This window comes from Podarcis bocagei (genome assembly GCF_964188305.1).
Source record: "Podarcis bocagei genome assembly, chromosome: 1".
In the NCBI taxonomy this organism is placed as follows: Eukaryota; Metazoa; Chordata; class Lepidosauria; order Squamata; family Lacertidae; genus Podarcis; species Podarcis bocagei.
Genome location: NC_138125.1, coordinates 20,882,030 through 20,909,185, shown reverse-complemented (window position 1 = coordinate 20,909,185; position 27,156 = coordinate 20,882,030). Strand labels below are relative to the sequence as shown.

The 27,156-nt window shown below is 45.2% G+C and overlaps 1 protein-coding gene across 1 annotated transcript; it reads left to right on the top strand.

Annotated features, from left to right (window-relative positions):
- Positions 1-26,959, top strand: LOC308575478 (B2 bradykinin receptor-like). Its single transcript, XM_081174210.1, has 2 exons — positions 1-124; positions 24,526-26,959. The coding sequence occupies exon 2, from the start codon at positions 24,546-24,548 to the stop codon at positions 25,665-25,667; it is 1,122 nt and encodes a 373-aa protein (XP_081030336.1). The 5' UTR covers positions 1-124; positions 24,526-24,545; the 3' UTR covers positions 25,668-26,959.
- Positions 26,960-27,156: the final 197 nt, after the last annotated feature.

The following is a 27,156-nucleotide window of genomic DNA, read 5'->3' as shown; positions in this document are numbered from 1 at the left end:
GACAGAGGGAGGAGCTGCTTCAGTACTCTTCGGAAACCACAAGAAAACTCCTCAGAAACATTCACAAAGGCACTCCGCAGCCAGCCCCAGTGCTCCCAGAGCTACCCAAGTCTTTGCTAGAAAGGTATGTACTTCTGCTTCTCTCTGACTTCATAACTTTGTTAACGGTGGAATTTCCCCAAAGGTTTTCTTAGCTCCCAGTTGCAGTTACTGATGAACTTTTCTTTTTCTGTGTTACAAAAATTCTGCTTTATTTAGAAACATTGGAAGCTCTCTCATCCCAAGTTAGACCACGGGTCCATGAAGGTTTTAGACAGGGAGCACTCTACATCTCTACCTGGAGATGGCAGGGATCAAACCGGAGACCTTGCGCATGCAAAGCAGATGCTGTACCACTGAGCTACAGCCTTTCCTCAGGGTGTCCCTTTGTTCCCAAAGGGCTTGTTATTTCTACTTACTGCATCACAGTGACAGGTTTTATCAATGAATGCAATTACTTGTTGGGAGTCAACATGCACACAGACGCACACACAGTCCCTTTGCCTCTGACACAATGGATGGGCACACACTGCTGATTTTGATAGTATTAAAGTTAGGGTGCCAAGGCTGGACTTGCCAGTGGGTTACATAAATGTCAGAGGCATGGGTTGCTAAAGTTACAGTTCTAAACGCGATTGTAAAAGGCAGTGAGGCCCACTGAACACAGGGGGACTTACTTCTGAGTAAGCATGCACAGGATTGCTCTGCTAGCTACTAATGGGTCATTGGCTGGTGATGGCAGCCAGTTTCAAGGAGTTGTGGACCCTTCATAGAATCATAGAATCCTAGAGTTGGAAGAGACCACAAGGGCCATCGAGTCCAACCCCCTGCCAAGCAGGAAACACCATCAGAGCACTCCTGACATATGATTGTCAAGCCTCTGCTTAAAGACCTCCAAAGTAGGAGACTCCACCACACTCCTTGGCAGCAAATTCCACTGTCGAACAGCTCTTATTGTCAGGAAGTTCTTCCTAATGTTTAGGTGGAATCTTCTTTCTTGTAGTTTGGATCCATTGCTCCGTGTCCGCTTCTCTGGAGCAGCAGAAAACAACCTTATCTCCCTCCTCTATGTGACATCCTTTTATATATTTGAACATGGCTATCATATCACCCCTTAACCTCCTCTTCTCCAGGCTAAACATGCCCAGCTCCCTTAGCCGTTCCTCATAAGGCATCGTTTCCAGGCCTTTGACCATTTTGGTTGCCCTCCTCTGGACACGTTCCAGTTTGTCAGTGTCCTTCTTGAACTGTGGTGCCCAGAACTGGACACAGTACTCCAGGTGAGGTCCAGGTGAGGTCTGACCAGAGCAGAATACAGTGGCACTATTACTTCCCTTGATCTAGATGCTATACTCCTATTGATGCAGCCCAGAATTGCATTGGCTTTTTTAGCTGCCGCATGTTTGGGATGATGCATGTAGAATGATGATCTTTAACTGCTGGATCAGGACCCATATGGGTTGTGCCTGCAGCATTGCCAGGACCATTTCCTTTTGTTGTGCTTTTGTTTTTTGTTTTTTCAAATGAGAGAGACAAGAGGAGGAAAACAGAGAGATAAAAGTGTAAAAATAATTGAAATGGCTCCCAAGTTGCAGGCTGCAAAGATGGATCCTAGCTTTGAAAAGGCTGCAGAAGACAGTTATGGTTATGAAAAGAAACAACAGTTATCTGGTTCCTAGTGCAATTGCCTTGTTGTAGGATATGTGCCATAGGGAACAGACATGAGCAGAAATGCCCTAGCGTGCGTACTTGGGAGTAAGTCTCATTGACCTCACTGGAACTTAGCTCTGAATAAAAATGCAAAAGAACATGTTATGAAACAAAGTGACAACTAGGTAGAGAACTTTATTTCTCTGTATATGCATATATAAATGTCTCTGGGTTGGTGGACTAATATGTTTTATTAATATATTTGCAAGTTGGCAATAGCACTAGTACATGCGTCTGAGCAGGTGAGCAACTAAATTTCATGAATATATTTGCAAGTTTGTAGTAGTAGCAGCAGTACTACTAGTAGTAGAAGTGTCTGGGCAGGTGGGCTAATAAATTTTATGGAGTTTGCAGTTGTAGTAGTATTAACGGCAGGGGCAGTAGCAATAGCACTGGAACTCCAGACCATCACTTCATTTGCCTGCAGCATACGTGTTTCGTGTAGGGCAGCTGTGTGACAAATTACAGTGGTGCTTGCTCCCCAATGCAATCTACAGAAACTAGTCCTACCTGGTCTCAGGACATTAGGTGTCCTGTGAGCTTTCCCCAGGTCCCATTCCTTAACTAATAATTCCCCTTCCCTGAATTGCACTCATCTTGCTTTATTGGCTGAGGGAGTCGGCGTACAGCTTCCAGGTCATGTGGCCAGCATGACTAAGCCGCTTCTGGCGAACCAGAGCAGTGCACGGAAACGCCGTTTACCTTCCCACCGGAGCAGTACCTCTTTATCTGCTTGCACTTTGATGTGTTTTTGAACTGCTAGGTTGGCAGGAGCAGGGACAGAGCAATGGGAGCTCACCCTGTCGCGGAGATTCGAACTGCCAACCTTCTGATCGGCAAATCCTAGGCTCTGTGGTTTAACCCACAGCGCCACCCGCGTCCCAAGCAAAGTAGCATTTACTTAAAAGATGAAGAACCTGTGGCCCTCCAGATGTTGTTGAACTCCAGCTCCCACCAGCATGGTCAATGGTCAGGATGGTAAGCATTGTAGTCCAATAAAGGGCCACAGGTTCTCTACTCCAATTTTTAATTGCTAGAAGGAAAAACAAAATCAAACAAACAAAAATCCCACACTGATATAAAGAAATGAAAAGAGGGGGACACAGAGCCCATGAGACAAGATGAAGCAACCACCTCAGGCAACAGGGTTCACCGTGGGCAGCAGATCCTGATGTCAATCTCTTCTCTGTTCCTGATGTAGATCTTCCCTGCCTCCCATGTTCTTTGGTGGGGAGGCATAATTTTGGAGGTCCGCCTCAGGTACTGAAATGTCTTTGGCTGGCCCGGTGGGGGTGGACATAAATGCCCCATTAAATCTCTAATTCATGTTCAGCTGCAAAGAACCTATTAAGCTGCAAATAACCTTTTATGTAGGGGGAAAACTCCTACGTAAAAGCTTCTCTTTCCTGAGGGAATCTGCAGGAAGAAATAGATAGGGTTTGTTTTCCTGGCAGCTTTGTCTGCTATAGGGAGTATGGGAGATGTGCTCAAGCTTGATTACAAAAAGGATCATAGAACAGCAGAGTTAGTCCAACACCCTGAAAAGCAACAATCACAGCTAAAGAATTCCCTGTTTAAAATCCAACCTCTGCTTAAAAACCTCCAGTGGTGGAGAGTTCACCACCTTCCAAGGTGGTCCATTCTACTGGTCCCAACTGGGAGATTCTGGAATCAGACAGTTGATGAGGACAGTTTCAATTGGCCTCAACTCTCACTGGAATATAAGAGGCAGCCTTATACCAGGCCAGAACATTGGTACACCTAACTCAACACTGTCTGCATTGATTGGCTGTTGTTCTCCAGGGCTTGAGAAGGGACTTTCATTGTCCTAGTTGAAGATGCCAGGGCAGTGAAGTTAGGAGATTAGGTGGTATCCACCTAAGTCATTCCATCAATGCAAGCATTTCAACTTGCACAACAGAGCAACATTTGTTCTGCGAGTTCCTCCAACCTTCTACAGCAGAGGGCAGGGAGACGAGTGGGGGAAGTTCCATTGTACAAGCGGAAACTCTTCCACTGAATGAATGAGTTAGCTGGATACTGCTCTGTGTCTGCAAAACATGTGAGATATGGTCCATGCCACTGAGATATGGTCCTTATATTTAGTTATCTCTTCCCAAAGGTTTTATTTTTTTAAGCTGCAAAACCCCACTTTTATTCAAATTTCCAAAAGGTATGTTTTAAACACAAAGGTAATTTTTAAACCACATGGAAACTGTGGACAGGGGTAGGGGGAAAATTGTTTCACTTCACACTTAAAAGCAAAGCTACTTAATTTGCACTTTCCAAACCAATAAATAAATTGAAACACAGCCGTCTTTCGAAATTTCCACGTCGGTAAATTTTGCAGTGCAGGTCTCCAGCCAAGTAGTGTGTATAAAAATGCATATACTAAAATAAAATGTGCATAAAAATAGTAGGGAAATAAAATGTGCATAAAAATAGTAGGAAAATATTAATATACAAAAGTATATTATATTAGGGGAAATTTCTTTGCAAAAATGTATATAGGGCAAAATTTAATTTTAAAATTTATATCTTGTGAGAAACTTTCATTGAAATGTCAATGAAGAGAGAAAGAGAGAGGATAAAGGGTGGTATATAAATTGAATAAATTGTGTGTGTTCAGTTCTCCTCATTTCTGCATCAGTATGTAATATATATCACAAACGGATGTAAAAATGTGGAGCACTGAATGGTGGAAAAATGAGAAACTGAGAGCTACTGAAATTGACAGATTTGCCCAGTCCTAATGGTGGCTGTGTTCTGATTTTGTTAGTTCCCAAAGACTGCTGAGGTACCTGCCATTAGGCCTTGCTTCCACTTCCTGTAGGTGGGCTCACTTGGGCTGTGTTCTTCTTATTTCAGTCCCATTTGTATACTACCCATAAAAATGTATCCCAGAGCAGTTCACAATGAGAATTTACAAGTACTACAATGCAATTAAACTACTGCATAAAGCAGGGATCAGCAGACTTTTTCAGCAGGGGGCTGGTCCACAGTCCTTCAGACCTTGTGGGGGGCCGGACTATATTTTGGGGGGGGAAATAAAATGAATGAATTCCTATGCCCCACAAATAACCCAGAGATGCATTTTAAATAAAAGCACACTTTCTACTCATGTAAAAACACCAGGCAGGCCCCACAAATAACCCTCATGTAAAAACACGCTGATTCCCAGACTGTCCGTGGACTGGATTTAGAAGGCGATTGGGCCGGATCCAGCCCCCGGGCTTCAGTTTGCCTACCCATGGCATAAAGCACAGTTAAAATTAAAGCACTTTCCAAAGTCATCACAAGCCTCAGACCACAGAATGGGCAACTGGGTTACTGCCCATTAAATATAATTTCCTTTCCCCTCCGATCTTAAATGCCTGCAGCAGGAACACTTGACGCAATCAGCCAAAACATGTTTCATAAACACAGGAGGCAAAAAGTGCTGTTTGGAAACCTCGGGTTGTGCTCTGGAAGCCTCTTCTCCTAATTCCAGATGTGAAGATGTAATGATAAGGAAGAGCACTTCCTATGTTCTCAAGTGTGGAAACGCCAGCAGGCCTAAGAGCATTCAGTGAAATTAGTGCCAACAAGTCCACTTTAACATCCCAGCAATGCAAGATACAGTGGTACCTCGGGTTAAGAACTTAATTCCTTCTGGAGGTCCGTTCTTAACCTGAAACTGTTCTTAACCTGAAGCACCACTTTAGATAATGGGGCCTCCCGCTGCCGCCGCGCCTCCACAGCACGATTTCTGTTCTCATCCTGAAGCAAAATTCTTAATCTGAGGTACTATTTCTGGGTTAGCAGAGTCTGAAACCTGAAGCGTCTGTAACCTGAGGTACCACTGTATTGAGACAGGTGGTAGGGATTACGCAAACTCAAGGACATTGTCTCCAGCAAAAGTAGCTCATTCACTTCAGTTGGCTGATCAATGAGCAGGCTGAGTGCTGCTGAGCTGACTTAGCTCCTTGCTGAGATTAATGATATTGGGGTGAGTGATCTTACAATAATGAGAACTTCTACCAGTTGTTTCACTCTGTAAAATAATAATAAAAAATTGGATTTTCTGAACCTGGGGGTCAGGGGGAACCCAGAAGTTGAGCAGGGAAAACATGGGAGCAGAATGTTTTGTAATAATAATAATAATAATAATAATAATAATAATAATAATAATAACAACAACAACAACAACAACAACAACAACAACAACAACAACAACAACAACAAATTTTATTTATACTCTGCCCCCGGCCCCAGCCAGAGCCGGGCTCAGGGTGGCTAACACCAATAAAATCACAGTAAAAAACATGATAGGGGTGAAAGAAAAAGAAGAAAAAACCCAATTTAAAATACAGGTTAAAATGCAATTTAAAATGCAGCCTCATTTTAATAGTAGCCCATAAATCAAGACCATAAGGGGAGGGAAACATAAGGGTCAGACTGAGTCCAAACCAAAGGCCAGGCGGAAAGATGTCAAGTCCCACAGTCTCTTGTGACAGAGTGTTCCACCAAGTCGGGGCCAGTACTGAAAAGGCCCTGGCCCTAGTTGAGACCAATCTAACCACCTTGTGACCTTGCAATTGCCTCATGAAAAGTATGTGAATCTTTTCTCTCCCCCCCCCCAGCCGCTGGCCCCACCGCCGCTCCCCCAAATGGCCAGTTTGGAAGCAGTCAAGTCTCTACAGCATCCAAGAAGCCTCTGCAAAGAAACTTGTTGATGAGATATCTCCATTCCTTTCTCCTCCATGCCGGACAAATGATGTCATGGTGACTTATAGCACTTTCAATCAAATGTTTGCATTCTGGAAGTGAATGCAAATATAATCAATTATGCTTACAAGTGAGCCAGTCTTTCACCTGTCCTAGGTAGCATTCACCAATGAAAGAAGAAAATCTGCTTTACTTCACTCTTGTGCCCTTAACAGCAGCTTGACATGCAAAAATCATAGAATCATAGAATCATAGAGTTGGAATAGACCACAAGGGCCATTGAGTCCAACCCCCTGCCAAGCAGGAAACACCATCAGAGCACTCCTGACATATGGTTGTCAAGCCTCTGCTTAAAGACCTCCAAAGTAGGAGACTCCACCACACTCCTTGGCAGCAAATTCCACTGTCAAACAGCTCTTACTGTCAGGAAGTTCTTCCTAATGTTTAGGTGGAATCTTCTTTCTTGTAGTTTGGATCCATTGCTCCGTGTCCGCTTCTCTGGAGCAGCAGAAAACAACCTTTCTCCCTCCTCTATGTGACATCCTTTTATATATTTGAACATGGCTATCATATCACCCCTTAACCTCCTCTTCTCCAGGCTAAACATGCCCAGCTCCCTTAGCCGTTCCTCATAAGGCATTGTTTCCAGGCCTTTGACCATTTTGGTTGCCCTCCTCTGGACACGTTCCAGTTTGTCAGTGTCCTTCTTGAACTGTGGTGCCCAGAACTGGACACAGTACTCCAGGTGAGGTCTGACCAGAGCAGAATATAGTGGCACTATTACTTCCCTTGATCTAGATTCTATACTCCTACTGATGCAGCCGAGAATTGCATTGGCTTTTTTAGCTGCCGCGTCACACTGTTGGCTCATGTCAAGTTTGTGGTCAACCAAGACTCCTAGATCCTTTTCACATGTACTGCTCTCAAGCCAGGTGTCCCCCATCTTGTATTTGTGCCTCTCATTTTTTTTGCCCAAGTGCAATACTTTACATTTCTCCCTGTTAAAGTTCATCTTGCTTGTTTTGGCCCAGTTCTCTAATCTGTCAAGGTCGTTTTGAAGTGTGATCCTGTCCTCTGGGGTGTTAGCCACCCCTCCCAGTTTGGTGTCATCTGCAAATTTGATCAGGATGCCCTTGAGTCCATCATCCAAGTCGTTGATAAAGATGTTGAATAAGACCGGGCCCAAGACAGAACCCTGTGGCACCCCACTAGTCACTCTTCTCCAGGATGAAGAGGAACCATTGATGAGCACCCTTTGGGTTCGGTCAGTCAGCCAGTTACAAATCCACTGAGTGGTAGCATAGTCAAGTCCGCATTTTACCAGCTTATTTACAAGAATATCATGGGGTACCTTGTCGAATGCCTTGCTGAAATCAAGGTAGGCTACATCCACTGCGTTCCCTTCATCTACCAGGCTTGTAATTCTGTCAAAAAACGAGATCAGGTTAGTCTGGCATGACTTATTTTTCAGAAATCCATGCTGACTATTGGTGATCACAGCATTCCTTTCTAGGTGCTCACAGACTGTTTGCTTAATGATCTGCTCCAGAATCTTCCCTGCTATTGATGTCAGACTGACTGGGCAATAATTATTTGGGTCCTCTCTTTCCCCCTTTTTGAAAATAGGGACAACATTTGCCCTCCTCCAGTCTGCCGGGACTTCGCCTGTCCTCCAGGAATTCTCAAAGATGACTGCCAGTGGTTCTGAGATCACATCTGCCAGTTCTTTTAATACTCTTGGATGCAGTTCATCTGGCCCTGGAGACTTGAATACATCTAAACTAGCCAAGTATTCTTGTACTATCTCCTTAGTTATTCTGGGCTGTGTTTCCTCTGCTGAATCATTTGCTCCAAATTCTCTTCAGGTCGGGCATTGTTTTCTTTATCGGAGAAGACTGAGGCAAAGAAGGCATTGAGGAGTTCAGCCTTTTCTGTGTCCCCTGTTTGCATTTCACCATCTTCTCCTCTGAGTGACCCCACTGTTTCTTTGTTCTTCCTTTTGCTACGGACATACCCGTCAGCACAGCATAGGAAGCTTTTAAATGCATGAACATAAACATTCTCACTTGGCAATATAGTGGTACCTCGGGTTACATATGCTTCAGGTTACATATGCTTCAGGTTACAGACTCCGCTAACCCAGCAATAGTACCTCGGGTTAAGAACTTTGCTTCAGGATGAGAACAGAAATCACGCGGCGGCAGCAGGAGGCCCCATTAGCTAAAGTGGTGCTTCAGGTTAAGAACAGTTTCAGGTTAAATACGGACCTCCAGAACGAATTAAGTACGTAACCAGAGGTACCACTGTATGTGCACATCAAGGAGCTATTAAAGACACGGGAACAATACAAAAAATGGTCAACACCACCCCTTGGCAGATGTGTCCAAATACTTTCCCAAATTCCAACTTTAGGCTCTTTGGGGAGTGTGGACTGCTAATGGGAGGCAATGTAATATTATCTGAGTTATAGAACCCAAACCGTTGTCTTGGCTCTTTAGCAGAGAACATTGGGAGTCTTGCTCAGAAAGTTTGTTTTGGAGTTGAGGTGCTTCCAGGGCTGAAGCCTCTGAGCCATAACCAGGCTTCACACCTGTGCAAACCAATGAACGTAACTTTCTGCTTGAGATTACTAATGGGAGCTGAATACAATAGAGACCCTCTGGTTAATGCTGGCCAGTGGAAGATGTCAAAGGACAGACAACATTCTTTCTCTTAGAGACTCTAACAGGCTGGCGTGTGTGACTTTAGGCAGGAAACAAGAGGCAGATGTTTGTTCTGCTTTTTGCCACAAGCTGAATCTCTCTGGCAGAAGAATGCAAGTCGTAACCGGAAAATTCTGCTTCGTCTACCTGACCACTCCATTCTCCACCTCCTGAAGGAGGGTTTTCTATCTCTGGCTTTTAATTTCATGTGATGACTTATCAAGTAGCACTTATTTGGGAAGGGGCAGCCTGCCGCACAGGGGAAAATGCTCACAAAACTGCACTGAGAAGGGGCACGCTCCCTGCCAATTTCAGGCAATAAAGTGGTGTAGGTCATATCCTGCAAAAGAGAAACCTTGGCATAGCTCATTCCCCCTATGAAGCTGGTGATTAACAGCTTAGCTTGTGATGAGAAGCCTAATATGTGATGCACGATCCATAGGTTGCTTCACTCTGTTCTGGCACCTCTCAAGTGGGCACCATTGCCATTCTAGGAGAATGAGGGAGGTGTTCATGGTGAATTCCGGCACCTCTTTTTCTAGAAAAATAGCACTGGTTCTAAGTATTAAAAAGCAAAGCCCCAAGTTGCTTTGTTCCATTCTTTTTTACTCAGCTCATTCTTGAAAAGCATGTTTTTTTAAAACTTCAGAACATGTCTTTTTATCATGGACTGTTTCTAAAGCATGTTTTACAGTACAAAGTGCCTTACAGTCCTTGTTTCCATTCGGCCTCCTTTACAGGAAAGCCACTCCCGACATATGGAAGGGGGGTTGCGGGCTCACACCCCATTCACACCCTCGCGGGGCTGGCTGCAGCCCTGCAGGACTTGGGGAATCCTGGGATTCATTAGCATTCATCATTCACCGCGCCAGCCAATCGGCTGGCAGCAGGGGTGAGACTAGTAGGGGGCATTTAAGGTCGGGGGAACCCCATGCTCGCCCCTTTCTTTTCTTTCAGCAGCTGTGGTTTCCCACCCTCCTGCCCTTTAGGTTTTCATTTGGACTTTGCTATGGGCTTCGGCTGGTCGCCGCAAGGGGCCTGGTAGGAGTTTTAACATTTGGCTAATTGGCTGTATTTTGGAAGCCACTTGGTTTTTTCGCCTACCTCGTAGCAAAACATCACAACACCTTTGGTTTTGGCGGTTAGGCATTGGCAGGGGTATTACAGTGGTGCCCCGCAAGACGAATGCCTCGCAAGACGGAAAACCTGCTAGACGAAAGGGTTTTCCGTTTTTCAATGCGCTTCGCAGGATGAATTTCCCTATGGGCTTGCTTTGCAAGACGAAAATGTCTTGCGAGTCTTGAGATTTTTTTTCTGCTCCCCCCCTTTTTCTAAGCCGCTAAGCCTTTAATAGCCTTTTAGCAGCTAAGCCGCTAAGCCTTTAATAGCCGCTAAACCGCTAATAGCGCTAATCCGCTAAGCCGCTAATAGGGTTGCTTCGCAAGACGAAAAAACCACTAGATAAAGAGACTCGCGGAACGGATTAATTTCATCTTGTGAGGCACCACTGTATTATGCAAATGAGTTGGGGGGCAGTGGCGTAGCGTGGGTTGTCAGCACCCGGGGCAAGGCAAGTAATTTGCGCCCCCTAACCCGTGGATTTGCGCCCCCTAACCCTAACCCCCAGATGTTGCGCCCGGTGCGGCCGGCCCCCCCTGCACCCCCCACGCTACGCCACTGGGGGGGGACGCCATCACCTCCCCCAAATGTTGAAGGGTAGTTCGTTAAAGGACTCCGGGGGGGGTGTCGCCTCGTCGGAAACCTATGGAGGCTAGGGCCTAAAGCGCGCTCCCGAGCGGTAACCCCTCGGGGAGCACCTAGGGATGTGCATCTCGGGGGCTCCCCCTGTTGGTGCTTAACCCTTCCCAGTTATACCGGTTAGTCTGTTAGGGCCAATGCCTAAAGCCAATACCGCTCTTACCTGTAATCAATAAAGTTGTGGCCATTTTTCGCCCATTAACCTAAATTCTGGTGTCCTGTGTCTTTATTCATTCCATCTGTGAGAGGGGGCGGGAATCGCCACGCAATGATGCTTTGTATTTACTCCCAATGCAAGAGAAGGGGTTTTCCTCAGGAGGAAAGAGGTAACTCTCACTCCTCAACTGCTATAGTCTTGATAATTATCTGCCCCTCCTGTTGATTAAAAAAATCTGCAGGGTAACTATAGTAGGCCCTGACATTTGAGAAAAATTGAGACTTAAGGAAAATGGCAGTGGCTTTGCTTAGTGTTACATGCAGTCAGGACACATATGTGTATCTATCCATCTATAAAACTTGGAGCTCATTCCATCTCTCCTGCCACTCCCCCCCCCATTAAATCCCTAGAACTTTCCCTTCCCATCCAACTAAGTTCACTTTTCAGCTTGCCAGCCTGATTTATTCATGCAAATCCAGGACTGTGATGTGGCACTACAAAACCTCCAATGGGGCATGCGTGATGACAGCCTTACATTTTTATATATATAGGAAGATACACACACACATACTCATTCATTCTTATTTGTATTAGGGCAGGGGTCAAATCCAGCCCTATCAGGTGAAGCCACCAAGTTACCATATTTTTCCGTGTATAAGACTAGGTTTTCCCCCTAAAAATAATGTCAAAAATTAGGGGGCGTCTTATACTCTGTGCCACCTCCCCCCATTTTCTTAAATCTGAGTCCCCCAAAATAGGGGGTGTCATAGATGGAAAAATATGGTATATGGCTTCACTAGGCGATGAAACAAATGTATGGAGGGCAAGGTTATAAGGATAACTATGTACTTCCTGAAGTATCAGAGGCAGCCTGCTGGGGAACAACAGCAGGAGAGGGCTGTTGTCTTCCCATCATCTTTGTGGGCTTCCCAGAAGCATCTAGTTGGCCACTGCAGGAAAGAGGATGCTGGGCAGGCCAACAGGGCTCTCCTTATTTCCTTATCCTTGGTATCTGCAAAGGGTGAGTGAACTGCCTCTGCCTTTGGACACTCCCCGCTCCTCCAGACATTAGAAATATATTAAATTGGATGACGTGAAGGGAAGCAAAATGGCAGGCAGACAAGTCCTACAAGTCACAGGGGAAATTGCCCTCTTTGATAAAGATCTCTGGTGCAGGCAGACATTTTTCTGGCACGCTGTCAGAAAGGTACGTTATGTGGTCATTTGGATAGCCACATAATTGTATTGTACAAGAAACCCACTGCCTACAGTATTCAATTTATCTTTTGAGCTAGTTGCATGGCAGCTTCATCAGACGATGCCAGTGGCATCTCTGCAGTTTACTGCTTCTTTCCTGACGCAGGCAAAAACTATTCTGCTTGTTAAAAAGAGATCAGGAATTATTTTCATCAGATGAAGCTGACGTTGCTTTCCATTAGGATCAAGACTGTTTTATTCTTTTAAAAAAACAACCCCAGAAAAGACCCAGGAACATAAACAACCTAGTTTGAGGCATAGGCTCCTTTATTTTTCTTAGAGGTTTCTGAAATCCTTGCTGCAAAATAGTGAATGGTGTTGCATTCTGACCTACAGGCCATCAATAACCTGATTGTACGATTGCATTTATACTGAATAAATCCAGTGGTACATGTAGTCCAATATTGTCTACATCAGGACTGCAGAGCCTTCGCAAGCGTGGCCAGTGGCCAGGGATGATGGCAGGTGTTGTCCCACAACACCTGGAAAGCATTGTGCTAAGAAAGGGCAGCTTAGGAGGACTATGAATCTCGTCAACCCTTAAGATTATCTAAACCAGGAATAGGCAAACTTGGCCCTCCAGATGTTTTGGGACTACAATTCCCATCATCCCCGACCACTGGTACTGTTAGCTAGGGATCATGGGAGTTGTAGTCCCAAAACATCTGGAGTGCCGAGTTTGCCTATGCCTGATCCAAACCATGATTCAACATCATGAGAATGAACCTAGTCTTGCCCCAAGCTCATATGCTTTCCCCTAGCCTCTCCCCTGACATGGACATGAGGCCAAGTTTGGATGCTTTTGTTTCTCTTTTAGATCAACTGCAGCTTGTTGTGTTGTCCAAACATGGACAATGTGGTTAAACCTTAACTACAACTCATCTTCAAACCACTGTTCAACTCACCAAATATGAAAAAGCACAGGCATTTATACATTTACAAGCATAGGAAAACCTTGTCCATATATAGTTATACTTCCTTCTGCTAGCTTCTACTTTCTTTCTTTTTTAAACATTTTTATTTGGTTTTACAAATATAATTTTATAACAATCCATATCCATATCCATATATGGAGATTCTCTGAATCTCGAGACTTCCCCCATCCCCTTCATGGGTCCTATTGCCAACATTTGAAACTGCATATTATTCCTTAATCTATATTTTATATCAATCCATTGTCAGGAGCTTGTCCTCCACTTCGAGTAGGACCCTGGCAGAGACACATGCCCTACTGGCATGTTCTCTCCCTCCTGGTCAATCGTTTGGGAGCTTCAAAAGCTATCTTCAGCCCGGACATCACAGCGACCAATGCCAACAGACATCGGCACACTTAAGGATCCGCAGAGTCTTCACAGCAACTCAGCATTTTTGCTAATCTACTTTATTTACATATAAACACACACGGAGCACTGCAACATGGCTCCCTCTCTCTCTAGCATCAGACAGCAAAGAGAAAGAACAAAGGACAATAGTCCCACTTCACAGAATACACTAACACAAACATCCTGTCTCCGTCACTTCCCACTTTGTGGAGTCAAAATATACGCCGTCATGTGATAGACAAAAATCCCATGACTGCAATCATGGAGCAGGAATTCTAACATCCATATCATCCATAACATTTGTTACATTACAAATGAGATTGAAATCCTGCTAATGTTTCCATCTGCGTGCAATGGTGTCCTAAGTATATTATGAATTTTTCCCATTCTTTTTAAAAGTTTTTGTCCTCTTGGTTCCTGAGCTTTCCAGTCAGCTTTGCCATTTCGGCATAGTCCATCAGCTTAGTTTGCCATTCCTCTCTGGTAGGGAATCTTTCTTCTTTCCATCTCTGGGCTAGTAATATCCGTGGGCTGTTGTCCCATACATAAATAATTCCTAAAAGAAAAGCTTCTGGGGGTTTTTTACAAAAGTTATTTTTAACATTTTTTCATTTCATTATATATCATTTCCCAGAAAGCTTTCATTACCTTACAAAACAATCACATATGATAAAAAGTATCTTCTCTTTTTTTACATTTCTAGCAAGTATTTGTACTAGTTCTATACATTCTTGCTAACTTACTAGGAGTCAAATACCACCGGTACATCATTTTCATATAGTTTTCTTTCAGCGTACAACATGTCGTAAATTTCAAATCTGTTTTCCATATCCTTTCCCAGTCTGCCATCTGGATATTATGTCCCAAATCCTTTGCCCAGTGTATCATTACAGATTTAACCTCTTCATCTTTTGTATGCCACTCAAAGAGCAAACTGTACATTTTCGACAACAATTTAATGTTATTTTCTAACCGCTCTTTTGAAATCTTGATATCTCGTAACTAAAGCCTTTCTGGTTATCCATCTTAAAAATATCATTTAATTGGTGAAACTGTAACCACTCTGTTAATAACTCCCTTATCTCCTCATAACTAGCTAGCTTCTACTTTCTTATCTTTACTGCCTTCCCTCGCCCTTAACTCTTAAAGCAATCGCAACTGCACACATGTTGTTCGGTCCTTTTCTCACAGTTATCTTGCAAACACAATCTTCAAATTCCAACCTACACTTGCTCATTCTTTCTCACGCCCATTTCAACTTTCTTTAATTCCTTCATAATTTTATTCTTCTACAGTCAAGGCCTGCCACAGCTTTAATGTTTCAACTGCAACATCAGTTCTTATCCACCTAGAACATATGATCCAATTCTGTTTCCCCCCCGTTCAGTGAGTCCCAGATGTTTTCCCCACAGTAGCTATGCTCTGCCTTCCTTATTTTGCCTAAATAATGCTGTTAAGGTTCAATCAGGGCCGGATGTAGGTTTGATGAGGCCCTAAGCTACTGAAGGTAATGGGGCCCTTTATATGTCCAGCTGTCCTTTGTCAACAACAAATTGTCGCTGTTTTTTGTGTTTGAATATATGCTGTATGCTAATTTATGGACCTAAAGCCATTTGCACATAACAAAATATGTATTTTATCAAAGTAATTGTTGAACTGATATACAATTAAGAAGTATATTAATAGTGAAATACAATTAAGAAGAAGTATATTAATAGTGAAATAATTACCAGTGATATTTTAGGGATCAGGCTAGCAGGCAGGGCCCATTACTTACACCACAGGAGCCTACACAACACAAAACACTGTTGTTGTATGTAGGTTTTATTTGTTTTTTATCTTATATTTTGGAAATGTACATCCAGCGGTTTTTTCCTTTAATTTTTTTGGGAGGCCCCCAAGAGAGTGGGGCCCTAAGCTATAGCTTGTTTAGCTTATACGTAAATCTAGCACTGGGTTCAATTCAGTAGCATAGTAACATTTTTGGTATCCCGAGTTCTCTGTGTGTCAGACATGTATGTTGTGGGTCAATAAAGAGGCATCCTAATCAAGTAATAATAGATAAGGCCAGGCTTTTACTGCCAAACTTTATCTGAGTTACTTACTTGATGCTTCCTGTGGCGCCATCTTACCTTAGGGATACCTGCTGTGGATTAATCCCCTGGACCAGCCTGAACTATGGGGAAATACACAGCTCCTAGGAATACGTTGCTAAATTGAATGGAATTGGCATGAGAAGATTTGACCTGTTCTCAGACAGGTATTGGGTAATCTGATCATCATGATGCTTCCGATTCCTTGTTAACCTTTTGTAAGTGAGGTGGGAGGAAGAAGAGTGATACATCTCACACTGTGGTGTTTATAGTTATATCCACATTACTTAGCCCCCAAAGAATGACTATCAACGAGTGAAAACATGCTGATATCTATCATTCGAAAAGCCCTGTGGCTTCACGTCTGTGTCAGTGGCTGAGAGAAAAGCACAGGCAATGGAGCTGAAAATTTGAAGCACCAAATCATGAGATTGCTCCCAGAAAAATGCACTGAAAGAAAGTCAACAAAATCCATTCCATTCCTATACTGGCTTGATTAGAATGAACAAAATTGCATCGTTATTTTTTTGAGAAGGTGAGGGGGATCTGATTCCACACCATAATAACACTCGTCAGAAAATAAACAACAGGTAGCATTTAACAGGAAGCCACAGTGCAGCGGCAAAGCTATGCAAGGAATCCAGAGCAGGCCTGGTTCAGCCCCTGGCATTTCCAGCTGAAAAGTAGCTGGGAAAGGATTCTGCTCAGTTCCCTGGAGAGCTGCTGCCAGTCAGAGCAGACAGAACTGGGAGAGATGGGTCAGCACAAATCTCCTTTTAAGTTGTAATATTCCAAGCTTGTGATACCACCCTCCCCCACCTTGCTGTGGCAAAGCATTATAGCAAGTGTGCCAACATCACCTCATTACTCCCACTTCATCCAAAGCTCTTGCACTCCTCTAATACAGTGGTACCTCAGGTTACATATGCTTCAGGTTACATACGCTTCAGGTTACATACTCCGCTAACCTAGAAATAGTGCTTCAGGTTAAGAACGTTGCTTCAGGGTAAGAACAGAAATTGGGCTCCGGCGGCGCGGCGGCAGCAGGAGGCCCCATTAGCTAAAGTGGTGCTTCAGGTTAAGAACAGTTTCAGGTTAAGTACGGACTTCCGGAATGAATTAAGTACTTAACCCGAGGTACCACTGTAAATTTAACCTCCTCCTCCCTCTAGCCTGCTATTTGCCCTGGAAAGGAGGCTATTGTGGGTGCAAGTAGTAGATTTCTTCTTGGCTTTATAGCAGCTTAGGTGGTAACTTCTTAGGGGAAATGGCAAGAGGGGAAAGGGATTAGATCCATTTTCTCCTGTGTCATGGTCTTATTTCAGATTTGGGGTGACCTTTTGCTGTTACTCCTTTAAAAAAATATATCAATGTAACTACTATCAGATATATCCCATAATGTCCAGTGTGGCCTGAATGCTTTGATCAGTTTTTAAATCTTGCTTCCTTTCTGGGGATCCGGGCCAAAAAAAAATGTAGGTGGACAGAAAGAAATCCCCTCCACAGTTAGCTGATGCCAGGAAGTGCAGCGTATTGATGGGCTGAGCTGCTGTCGGCACGCAATTGTGCACTGACCTTTGCCTCCCCCACAACAGCTTTCAGAACTGTTGTGATGATAAATGGGACTCCCATATGGCTAGGCATGGCTCCAGGAAACAAAAAACAAACAGAACAGTGAGGCGAAGCCTGTTAATTACATACAGACTGGATCTGTGCTAGCAAGGTCTGTGAAGGCACAATGAAAGGCATGCATGCAGCCTTTAAGGAACTACTAGGATTAAACCTTTATATGTTGCCTTTGTCCATGGAGTTTTCTTGGCAGGGATACTGGAGTGGCTTGCCGGTTCCTGCTCCAGGTGGATCACGTTTGGTCAAAACTCTCCACTATGACCTGTCCATCTTACGACAAGGTTGGGGACCTTTGGCCCTCCAGATGTTGCTGAACTACAACTCCCATCAGCCCCAGCAAGCATGGCCAATGACCAGGGATGACGGGACGAGGAGCTGCGCGAGGAGGTGAAACTGGCCTGATTTAAATACTCAAGAGGTGGACCAGAGTGAGACCTACAGGCTCAGTCTGGTCCACCCCCAGAGGCAGAGCCAGTCAGGTAGCCCTCCCGCAATTGGCCAGTTTGGGGGCAGGCTGCAATCCATTTCCCCGGGAAGCGTGAGGATCATTTTAAGTGTCACGCCATCCCACAATGCCGGGTCGGTTAAGCAGACATCTGAACAAGACTTTATCTGTCAGTTTGATTCCATGGGACTACTGGATAAGGGTCACAGAGACATTCTTTTCATGCAACCCTCTAGTTTTATTGGGATTCTTTGCTAAATATTGATAAGAACATCATAAGAGCCTTGCGGGATGAGGCCAAGTGACACTTAGTCCGACATCCTTCTTTCAGAGTGGCCAGCCAAATGCCTCCGAGAAGCCAAGCAGAATTTGTCATTCCCAGATGGAGATACTGTGGGTACCGCATAGCTATCTTGGCAAGCAGCCATCTCCTTATCCTCCATGAATCTGTCTAACCCCCTCCTATAGGCATCCATAGGTGCCAACTCCCAGGAGCCCAGCTCATTCCCCACCTCCTAATGGACAGAACGATCAGGGGGCAGAGAAGGCTGAGCAAAGAGTGAGGAAGCAGCCTCCAGCCAGTGGCAGCAACAGTAGGAAAAAGAGGAGTCCGGGCGTGTCTTCAACAGTCAACGGTTCCTCCTCCTGCTGCTGTCACATAAGGGAAAGATGGGAGAAGCATCCACTGGCTGGTGGCACTGGCAGGAGGAGAAGGAGGCCGAGGGCAAGAGAAGATGAGCTGTTGGCCATTTAAGCTGCACTCCTGCCATGTTCAACTCCACCACCTTGCTATGGTTCTGCCTGTTGCTGTATTCTGGGCCGATGAGGAATTTATCCTTCAGACTAATTGAGCCTGTCTGTGGGTTTTGCCCTCCTCATAGTAATTGTCGCAACTTGGGCAGATTAGGCATTGGGTAGAGCCTTAGTCATGATCAGAGGGGAGGTTGTAGGCCTCTGCCTGTCCCTCCAAGGGAACGGGGTATCCTGTTGAAGGGACCCAGGAGAAGGTGCTTCTGTCCAATCGTCCAGGCAGGTGCTAGGGCCACAGGGTCCTGGCGATCCTGGTGAGGTCGCTCCTATTTGTTGTATGTATGTCGTAGGACCTCCTTCCCTCAGAATCAACCCCATTGGAAACATCCAGCAAGCGGGTTGGTTGATTTGGGATACACCCAATGCCTGGGGATAAACCCCTTTCATCTGTAATCAATAAAATGGTGGCCTCATTTGAACCTGGGAGATCAGTGTGTTTTGCTCATTGGAAGGACAGATCGTTAAGCTGAGGCTACAATACTTTGGCCACATCATGAGAAGAGAAGACTCCCTGGAAAAGACCCTGATGTCGGGAAAGATGGAGGGCACAAGGAGAAGGGGATGACAGAGGATGAGATGGTTGGATAGTGTTCGCGAAGCTACCAGCATGAGTTTGACCAAGCTGCGGGAGGCAGTGGAAGACAGGAGTGCCTGGCGTGCTCTGGTCCATGGGGTCACGAAGAGTCGGACATGACTAAACGACTAAACAACAACAACAATTTGAACCGTAGAACCTTGTCTTGTGTGGTCTTGTCAGGGCGGCGGGCCCTCGGCGCCTGGGCACGCAAAACTTGTTACTACAAGCAGCCAGTAACTGCCCCTGCCAAACGGTTGAAAGGACAGGCTTTTTATAGACTCACTACACTTAAATGATGTAATGGCAGGAACACTCCACTTAACATTGTCGGCAGCTTTTTTTGGTTGCCCTGAACAAAACTAACCTCACAACTCAGCTGGAGTTGAGTAAACATACAGGGGTTAGACTGGGAGTCCTTCCCTGTCAGCTTGTTTTGTTTTGCTTTTTTATATTCTAACTGCTTCTTTTGGGGTTGTGTTTGTCAATTTTAATATAAACACATACAGGGAAAAGGCACACGAAAGAAGACAAGTATCGAATGAGAAAAGCAATATCTGTTTGCTGGTGTGGAAACTGGTTACTCCTTAATTCACTTCAGCCATCCTCATGTTGAAACAACAGATAATAGAAACTGAGAGGTGATTTGTCATCTATATTAGTAACAAAATGGAGCACATGTGGTTAATCCTATACTTCTGAATTAAAAACTCATTCTTGGGGCACCAATCCTTATATTCCCAAAACCTTAGGTTGTATCCCATGTACATGAATGTTCAATCGGCGCAAGGATTTCTGCTTGTGCAACAAGATGTTGTCCCCGCCTCTTCTCCCCCCACATGTCCCCTAAATCTGTTGCCCCAACTCTCTGGAGCAGATTTAGGGAGGGAGAGAGCATGGGGGAGGGAGAGATCCAGGGGAAGAGGAAGGGGCGGTGGGGGCAGTCTGCCCTGAGTGTCATCACTGAGAGGGGTGACATTTGGTGTGCTGCCCACCCGTGACTCCCAAGCCTACCCCGAGCCATTGAGGGAAGGGCCAGAGCTGTGCCACTTTGCCAGCATCCTTCCCCCCTTCCCCCTTCTTTTTGACAGCTCAGAGGAGGCTTGGGAGTCACGGGGGGTGACACACTGTTGCCCCCTGCTCCTGGGCTGCTTCCGGGGGGAAGCCTCCCCCGAGCTGTCAAAAGGAAGAGGGAAGGAGCGTCTCCACCCCCATCCTTCTGCCCGGACACTGAGGTCCAGCGCTGAGGGCCTTCTGGTGGTTCCCTTGCTGAGAGAAGCCAAGTTACAGGGAACCAGGCAGAGGGCCTTCTCGGTAGTGGCACCCACCCTGTGGAACACCCTCTCATCAGATGTCAAAGAGAAAAACTACCAGATTTTTAGAAGACACCTGAAGGCAGCCCTGTTTAGGGAAGCTTTTAATGTTTAATAGACTATAGTATTTTAATATACTGTTGAAAGCCGCCCAGAGTGGCTGGGGAAACCCAGCCAGATGGGTGGGGTATAAATTAATAATAATAATAATAATAATAATAATAATAATAATAATGATGATGATGATGATGATGGAAGGTTGCTGGCAAAGCGGTGCAGCTCCCTCTCACTCCACCACACATGGGCGGCTCTCTCTGCCCCTATGGGTGTCTTGCCCCCGGGACGCTTCCCACAGCGTCCCCCTTGGATGCTCCCCCCCCGTCCCCATGGTCCCGCCCCTGGGTGCACAGCGGCTAGCTCCGCCTCTGGAGAGACCACCGTTATGCAAGTGGAAATCTTTGCACTGAACCCAACACACTTTGCACACAAATAAGCTATCGGGTATCTTAGGGGAACCCCGAGGTGTGCAGAAGAACTAAAGGTATCAGGGGAGAAAATCCCTCAGCTACCAAAAACATTCCAGTGAAGAGTTTTCAATTGTCTGTGCAGGAACGTCCAGGCAAACCTGCCCTTTTCCAGAATGCTGGACTGCATCCCACGCCCAATTCTTGGTATATTTAGTGTGTGAAAGCATCCTGCCATTACGTGGTCGATGCAGTTGGGCTGCATGGAACTGTCAAAGGAGTCTCCTTCCATTTCCTTTGTCCTTGTTATGTTGCCATAAATAGGTGAGAGAGGAGAGCATCTCGTGCACACGACAGCTGTCTTTGTTTTGCTACTAATAAATTTGTCCACTGTTAGTTGCCCCCAAATCAATAGAGATTGCGTGCAATGTGTTTCTTTGGCTTTAGTTTTAGTAAGCAGCATTTTTTTTAAAAAAAAAGTATGTGCCGCTTAGTTTTATGTACTGTTTAAAAACCCACAAAGTTTTTCCAGTTACCAAAAGGAATTAAACTGAAATATTTGACTAGGAGGGAAAAAAGTGTGGAGGGGGGGTGTTGCGAGCTGCTGGGACTGTTTACATGTTTGGGTAAATCTGTTTGTTTTAGGAGGAGACAAGATGCAAAGGGATCCTGGGATCCTGTGCATTTAATATTTGTGCAGAAGACAGAATTTCAGCAGGTGAAACTTGTCAAATAAGGGCAAGGAATGCTGCAATTATTGTAATTCCCTCTTCCATGCAATAATGAACAGCAGCAGAGTAACCCTGCCTGCTTTGCATCCGTCCTCTCTGGTTTCTTTTATAGCCTGTGTGATTCCCTAAAACCTCTCTCTGCCTGCCAGTTTTTAACTGTCTGCTCGTACTTTCTTTTCTGTCTGGTTAATGGCAGAGACAGACTTATATCGACAATCAGTTCAAGTTGCTGTTAACACCCTTTGATACCACTTTTTAAGGCACATGTGACTGCAGCATGGTAGCAAATAGAAACTTGCTTTACTATTTTGACCAGGAGCACTTTTTCGGAGTGAGAGTGCAACCCAAAATCGTGGCACCCAAAATGGCTGCAGTGATCCTTTGTGAAAAAACAGGATGTCCCATTTTTTTCTGGGGCACTTTGGAGGTATGAAATTATTTAGATTGTCAGCTCTGGGCAGCTGTGAAGTGGAGAGACTTCTAAATGCCACAATCGAAGGCGCAAACCAGAAGTCCATTGGAAAGGAATTATGTGGCTTTGGGGCCACCATCAATAAGGTCCTGCCCATTTTGTGCTCCAACCTAACTGATGGTGGACACTCAAGAAGAGCATATGGGCAGGATTAAATGGGTGAAGTTGGCCCACTACTAATCTGGACCCCAGTTGTTTGGGGCTTTAAAGCTTAAGGCCAGAACTCTGAATTGCACCCAAAATTGGGCACAAAACTTGGCTGCCTGCTATTCATTTTTCCTGGCAATGCCTCTCTCTTTCCAGCTTCAGGGAAAGGAAGTGCCCTCAAGGCCACTTAACATTCTCCCACCTAAAGCAAGCATCCGGGGGATGTTTCACTCCCCAAAAGAAGGAAGAAGTAGTGACAGCATTGTTAGCTAAATGGCTGTAGCACAGCAGCTTTTGATTCACAGCTATGTGCAAGCGTGCCTTCCTGAAAATGGTGTCTTCCGTATGTTTTGTTCCACAAATCCCATCTAGAGACATATCTAGGGTCCCTTGTGCCCTTGGCAAGGAGCTGTAGTGCTGCCCTCCCCCTGGGAAAAAAATCACTTTACCACACATCTTTACCATAATAAATTATAATAATTGTTGTTTAGTCGTTTAGTCGTGTCCGACTCTTTGTGACCCCATGGACCAGAGCACACCAGGCACTCCTGTCTTCCACTGCCTCCCGCAGTTTGGTCAGACTCATGTTTGTAGCTTCGAGAACACTGTCCAACCATCTCGTCCTCTGTCATCCCCTTCTTCTTGTGCCCTCCATCTTTCCCAGCATCAGGGTCTTTTCTAGGGAGTCTTCTCTTCTCATGAGGTGGCCAAAGTATTGGAGCCTCAGCTTCAGGATCTGTCCTTCCAGTGAGCACTCAGGGCTGATTTCCTTAAGAATGGATACGTTTGATCTTCTTGCAGTCCATGGGACTCTCAAGAGTCTCCTCCAGCACCATAATTCAAAAGCATCAATTCTTCGGTGATCAGCCTTCTTTATGGTCCAGCTCTCACATAAAGAAGGCTGATTAGTATAAGAATAAAAAATTTTTATTTATACCCCGCCCTTCTCAGTTCAGAAAATTGGGCTCAGGGCGGCTAGCAACAAATTTAAAACACTTAACTGATGCAACAGAAAACAGCATAAAATACAGTATAAAACATGAATAACAATAAATTCAGAATTTGAAAATCAATTTAGGAGGGAAATCCATCCAATAAACATTAGATGATCACCAGGGCTAGCTGGCTAAATTAGTCCAATTTGGCCAGCAAGGAGGCCAGGGGGGAATTAGTTGTGGGATCCCAAAGCGGGTAATCTTCATAAAAAGGGGAGGGAGAGGGAAGGAAGGGGAGTAAAAGATCAGGCTAAGTTCAAATTGAAAGCCACTTCTCCTGTGTTTGATCTCGTTGTGGCAGTGGTGGTGTGTCACCACACGTCATACACCCCATTAGTCTCATAAGTGATTTTTGTGCCTCCCCCCCCCCAGGCCTGTTTCTCCCACCCCTCAGTTAACTGCTGCTTCCATCAGCCCCAGCCAGCCTGCTTAGGGAAGACCATTGCAGTACATGTAAAAAGGTTGCCTCAAGGCTTGTTCACAGTGTTCTCTTTTTGATAGATGCCTGTCCCTTTCCGACATTGACTGCTGGCTGGGAGTGTGTCACCTATGCACAACACATCACCGTGTGGGGACCTAGCCTACAAACCCTGATCAATCTCAAATGTCTCGGCGCTAGCAGTCCCGCAACAAAATGCATCTTTCATCTTAGCAGCAGTTTTTCATCTTTTTAATGAGCTGCCCAGCCTGGCTGTAACGCAACGCTTTCCTCAATCTGTTCTGATGGGGTCCCCTAGCCTTCCACAGCAGATTGGGGGTGGTGCAAGGTGTCTGCAGCGGGGTGTGTGTGTGGAGGACTCCTGTTGCACTGGTGGAAATCCTTGCACTGGCTTCTGCTAGTTGATTATGCACCCCAAAAGCCAGCTTGGTGTAGTGATTAAGAGAGGTAGTCTCGTAATCTGGTGAACCGGGTTCGCTTCCCCACTCCTCCACATGCAGCTGCTGGGTGGCCTTGGGCCAGTCACACTTCTTTGAAGTCTCTCAGCCTCACTCACCTCACAGAGTGTTTGTTGTGGGGGAGGAAGGGAAAGGAGAATGTTAGCCGCTTTGAGACTCCTTAAAGGGAGTGAAAGGCGGGGTATCAAATCCAAACTCTTCTTCTCCTCTTCTTCAAAAATCTGGCCCTTGGTTTTTAATTGCATATTGAGCTTCTGCATATTGCACCAAAGACTGGTCTAAATTTACCTCCTTGTTTTCCAGCCCCCACGTGGACCACTGTCATGGCCGAAAACAACACAGCTCTTTATGGTGTCACAACTGCCTGGAACTCTGGGGTGAGCCAGTCTGTTTGGCACAACACGACAAACAACTCCTCCTGCGGCTGGCCGCAGGAATGGAACTGGCTGCTCACAATCCAGCCAGTGTTCCTCTGGCTTCTTGCCACGGTGGGAATTGTGGAGAACATCTTTATCCTCAGTGTCTTTTGCTTCCACAAGAGCCGCTGCACGGTGGCCGAAGTTTACTTGGCAAACTTAGCAGCCGCTGACCTCCTCCTCCTCTGTGGCTTGCCTTTCTGGGCAATCACGATAAGCAGTAACTTCCATTGGGTGTTTGGGCTGCCCCTCTGCAAAGCCGTCAATGCCATTGTTTCTATGAACTTTTACTCCAGCATTTACTTCCTGGTGATGGTGAGCATTGATCGCTACCTGGCCTTGGTGAAAACAATGTCTCTGGGACGCCTGCGCCGGCCTTCTTGTGCAAAGTGGAACTGCCTCGCCATTTGGGTCTCTGCGCTGTTCTTGAGCTCTCCTGCTCTCCTCTTTAGATCGTTGGAAGATGACGAAGTAAACAATGTCACCGCCTGCATTCTGAATTATCCATCAGATGTGCAATGGCCAGTGATCACAAACACTTTGCTGAACACAGTGGGCTTTGTGATGCCTCTCTGCGTCATAACCTTCTGCACAGCGCAAATCATCCATGCTTTACAAAACAGCACATTTCAAAAGATCAGAGCTATCCAGACAGAGAAAAAAGCCACTGCCTTGGTTCTCTTCGTCCTTCTTCTCTTCGTTGTCTGCTGGCTTCCTTTCCAGATCACCACGTTCTTGGATACGTTGATTCACACTGGGGTTATTCTCGATTGTGGGGCTGAACAAGCCAATGACGTGGCTAGCCAGATCGCCGCCTACTGCAGCTTCAGCAACAGCTGCCTTAACCCAATTCTGTTTGTGCTGGTAGGCAAACACTTCCGAAGGAAATCCAAGGAGGTCTACTGTGGAATGCTCCAGAGAAGACCTAGCGCAGCACCATCCATCCAGACAGTGACAACCCTGGAAACTCTCCGAACATCCTTTTCAGTCGAAAACCACCGGAAAAAGTCTGCTGTTAATTTGCGATAGCGCCACTTGCTTGTTACCATAAGGAAAAAACACACATAAAGTGTTGAATGTAGCAGGCTTAAGCAGAGGGTTTGATATGGTGCCCACATTGGATTAATTGGTGGATTAATTCATTGCTGATGAAACTTTGGAGAAAACAGATATCAGCTGTAAAGTTTGCATTGACCACCTGCTCCAGCCAACAAATAAATGCTATTTTTATTTCTAGGACTGAAATCTGTATACATATACATTTGCACTTCCAGGAGTGATCTGTCTTGGGCCTTTTTCTGTCATTTGAACTTGTGCAATTGCTCAAGCTGAGGGAGTGATTTTGGTGTGTCATTGATCCAAATCTTGGTCCTTGGTGCTATCCTGCTTCTCTTGGTACCTACACTATTCAGATCTGCAACACAGAGACCTCATTCAGATGAGATATTTGTGCAGGAAAAAATATGCATGGCTATTATTGGAATGAAATTCTAGGGCTCATCCAAAGAACAGCACCCCATTGCTCCTGGCTGGGAAAGTTATACACAGCAAAAAACCCTGGAAGTGTGTCTTGGTGCAAAGTTAGGACATTCTGTCCTCATGTACCCCATGCTTTTGTCCTGGGACATTTGCACATTTGTGCCATGGACACAGCAGCCATTGACTGCTGCAGGAGTGGGTGGACCTGTAGCACTTATTATAATGTTGGATTCAAAATCCCCTTAGTCCCAGCTAGCATAGGCAATGGTCAGCGGTTTCTCCTCCATAAGTTCCTTGTAATATGGGGGAAAGGGATATAGAGTAGGGGATAAGAGAGTCAACTGATTAAAATATTGCACCCACTGACAACGTGGAATTAGGCAAGCCACAATTCTCTTCGTCGTAGTCCTGTCCCCCATTCACTGCATCTAAAATATGTGGATAATAAGCTGCCCTGTCTTACAGGGTTGATCTGAGAGAATGTATGGGAAATGCTTTGCCGTTTCTGAAGTGCTATGTAGATGGCAATTGTCACATGCCACCCCAGTCTCCGGGCATTGAGAGATCCCACAGGTTCCAGGCGAGGGATTAGCCAGAGTTGAGTTTCCTTGTAATGAGGGATGGCATATTTAGGATATATGATTTATTTGCACACATGTATAATCTGAGCCTAAGGTGGAGGGGCTCACAGCATTAACTCCCCAAAAGGCTTTGCTTCTCCCATAGTCAAAGCCTAGGAATTAAACACAAATCAAGCATGGCTCTGTCTCAGCTTCTCAGCCTGCAGTCTGCTCTCAGCTCAGCTCAGCCACAACTCTGGCTCTTCAAAACAAAACAAAACAGGGCAAGTGCATTTTAAAATCGCATAGGATTTTAGACACAAGCTGAACTTCAAAATAAACAAGAATGTTCTCCAAAATGTGCATATGTACGAATATATCATCAGGACATTTGCTGTGTGGTATTGTAAAATACATTCTTCTACAAAATAAAACTCTTGTGCAGCTTAAACTGGAAGTCCATCATTTATTTTGTTACT

Excerpts from the sequence above, each read along its gene's own strand:
- LOC308575478 (XM_081174210.1), top strand. The coding sequence starts at position 24,546 with ATGGCCGAAAACAACACAGCTCTTTATGGTGTCACAACTGCCTGGAAC.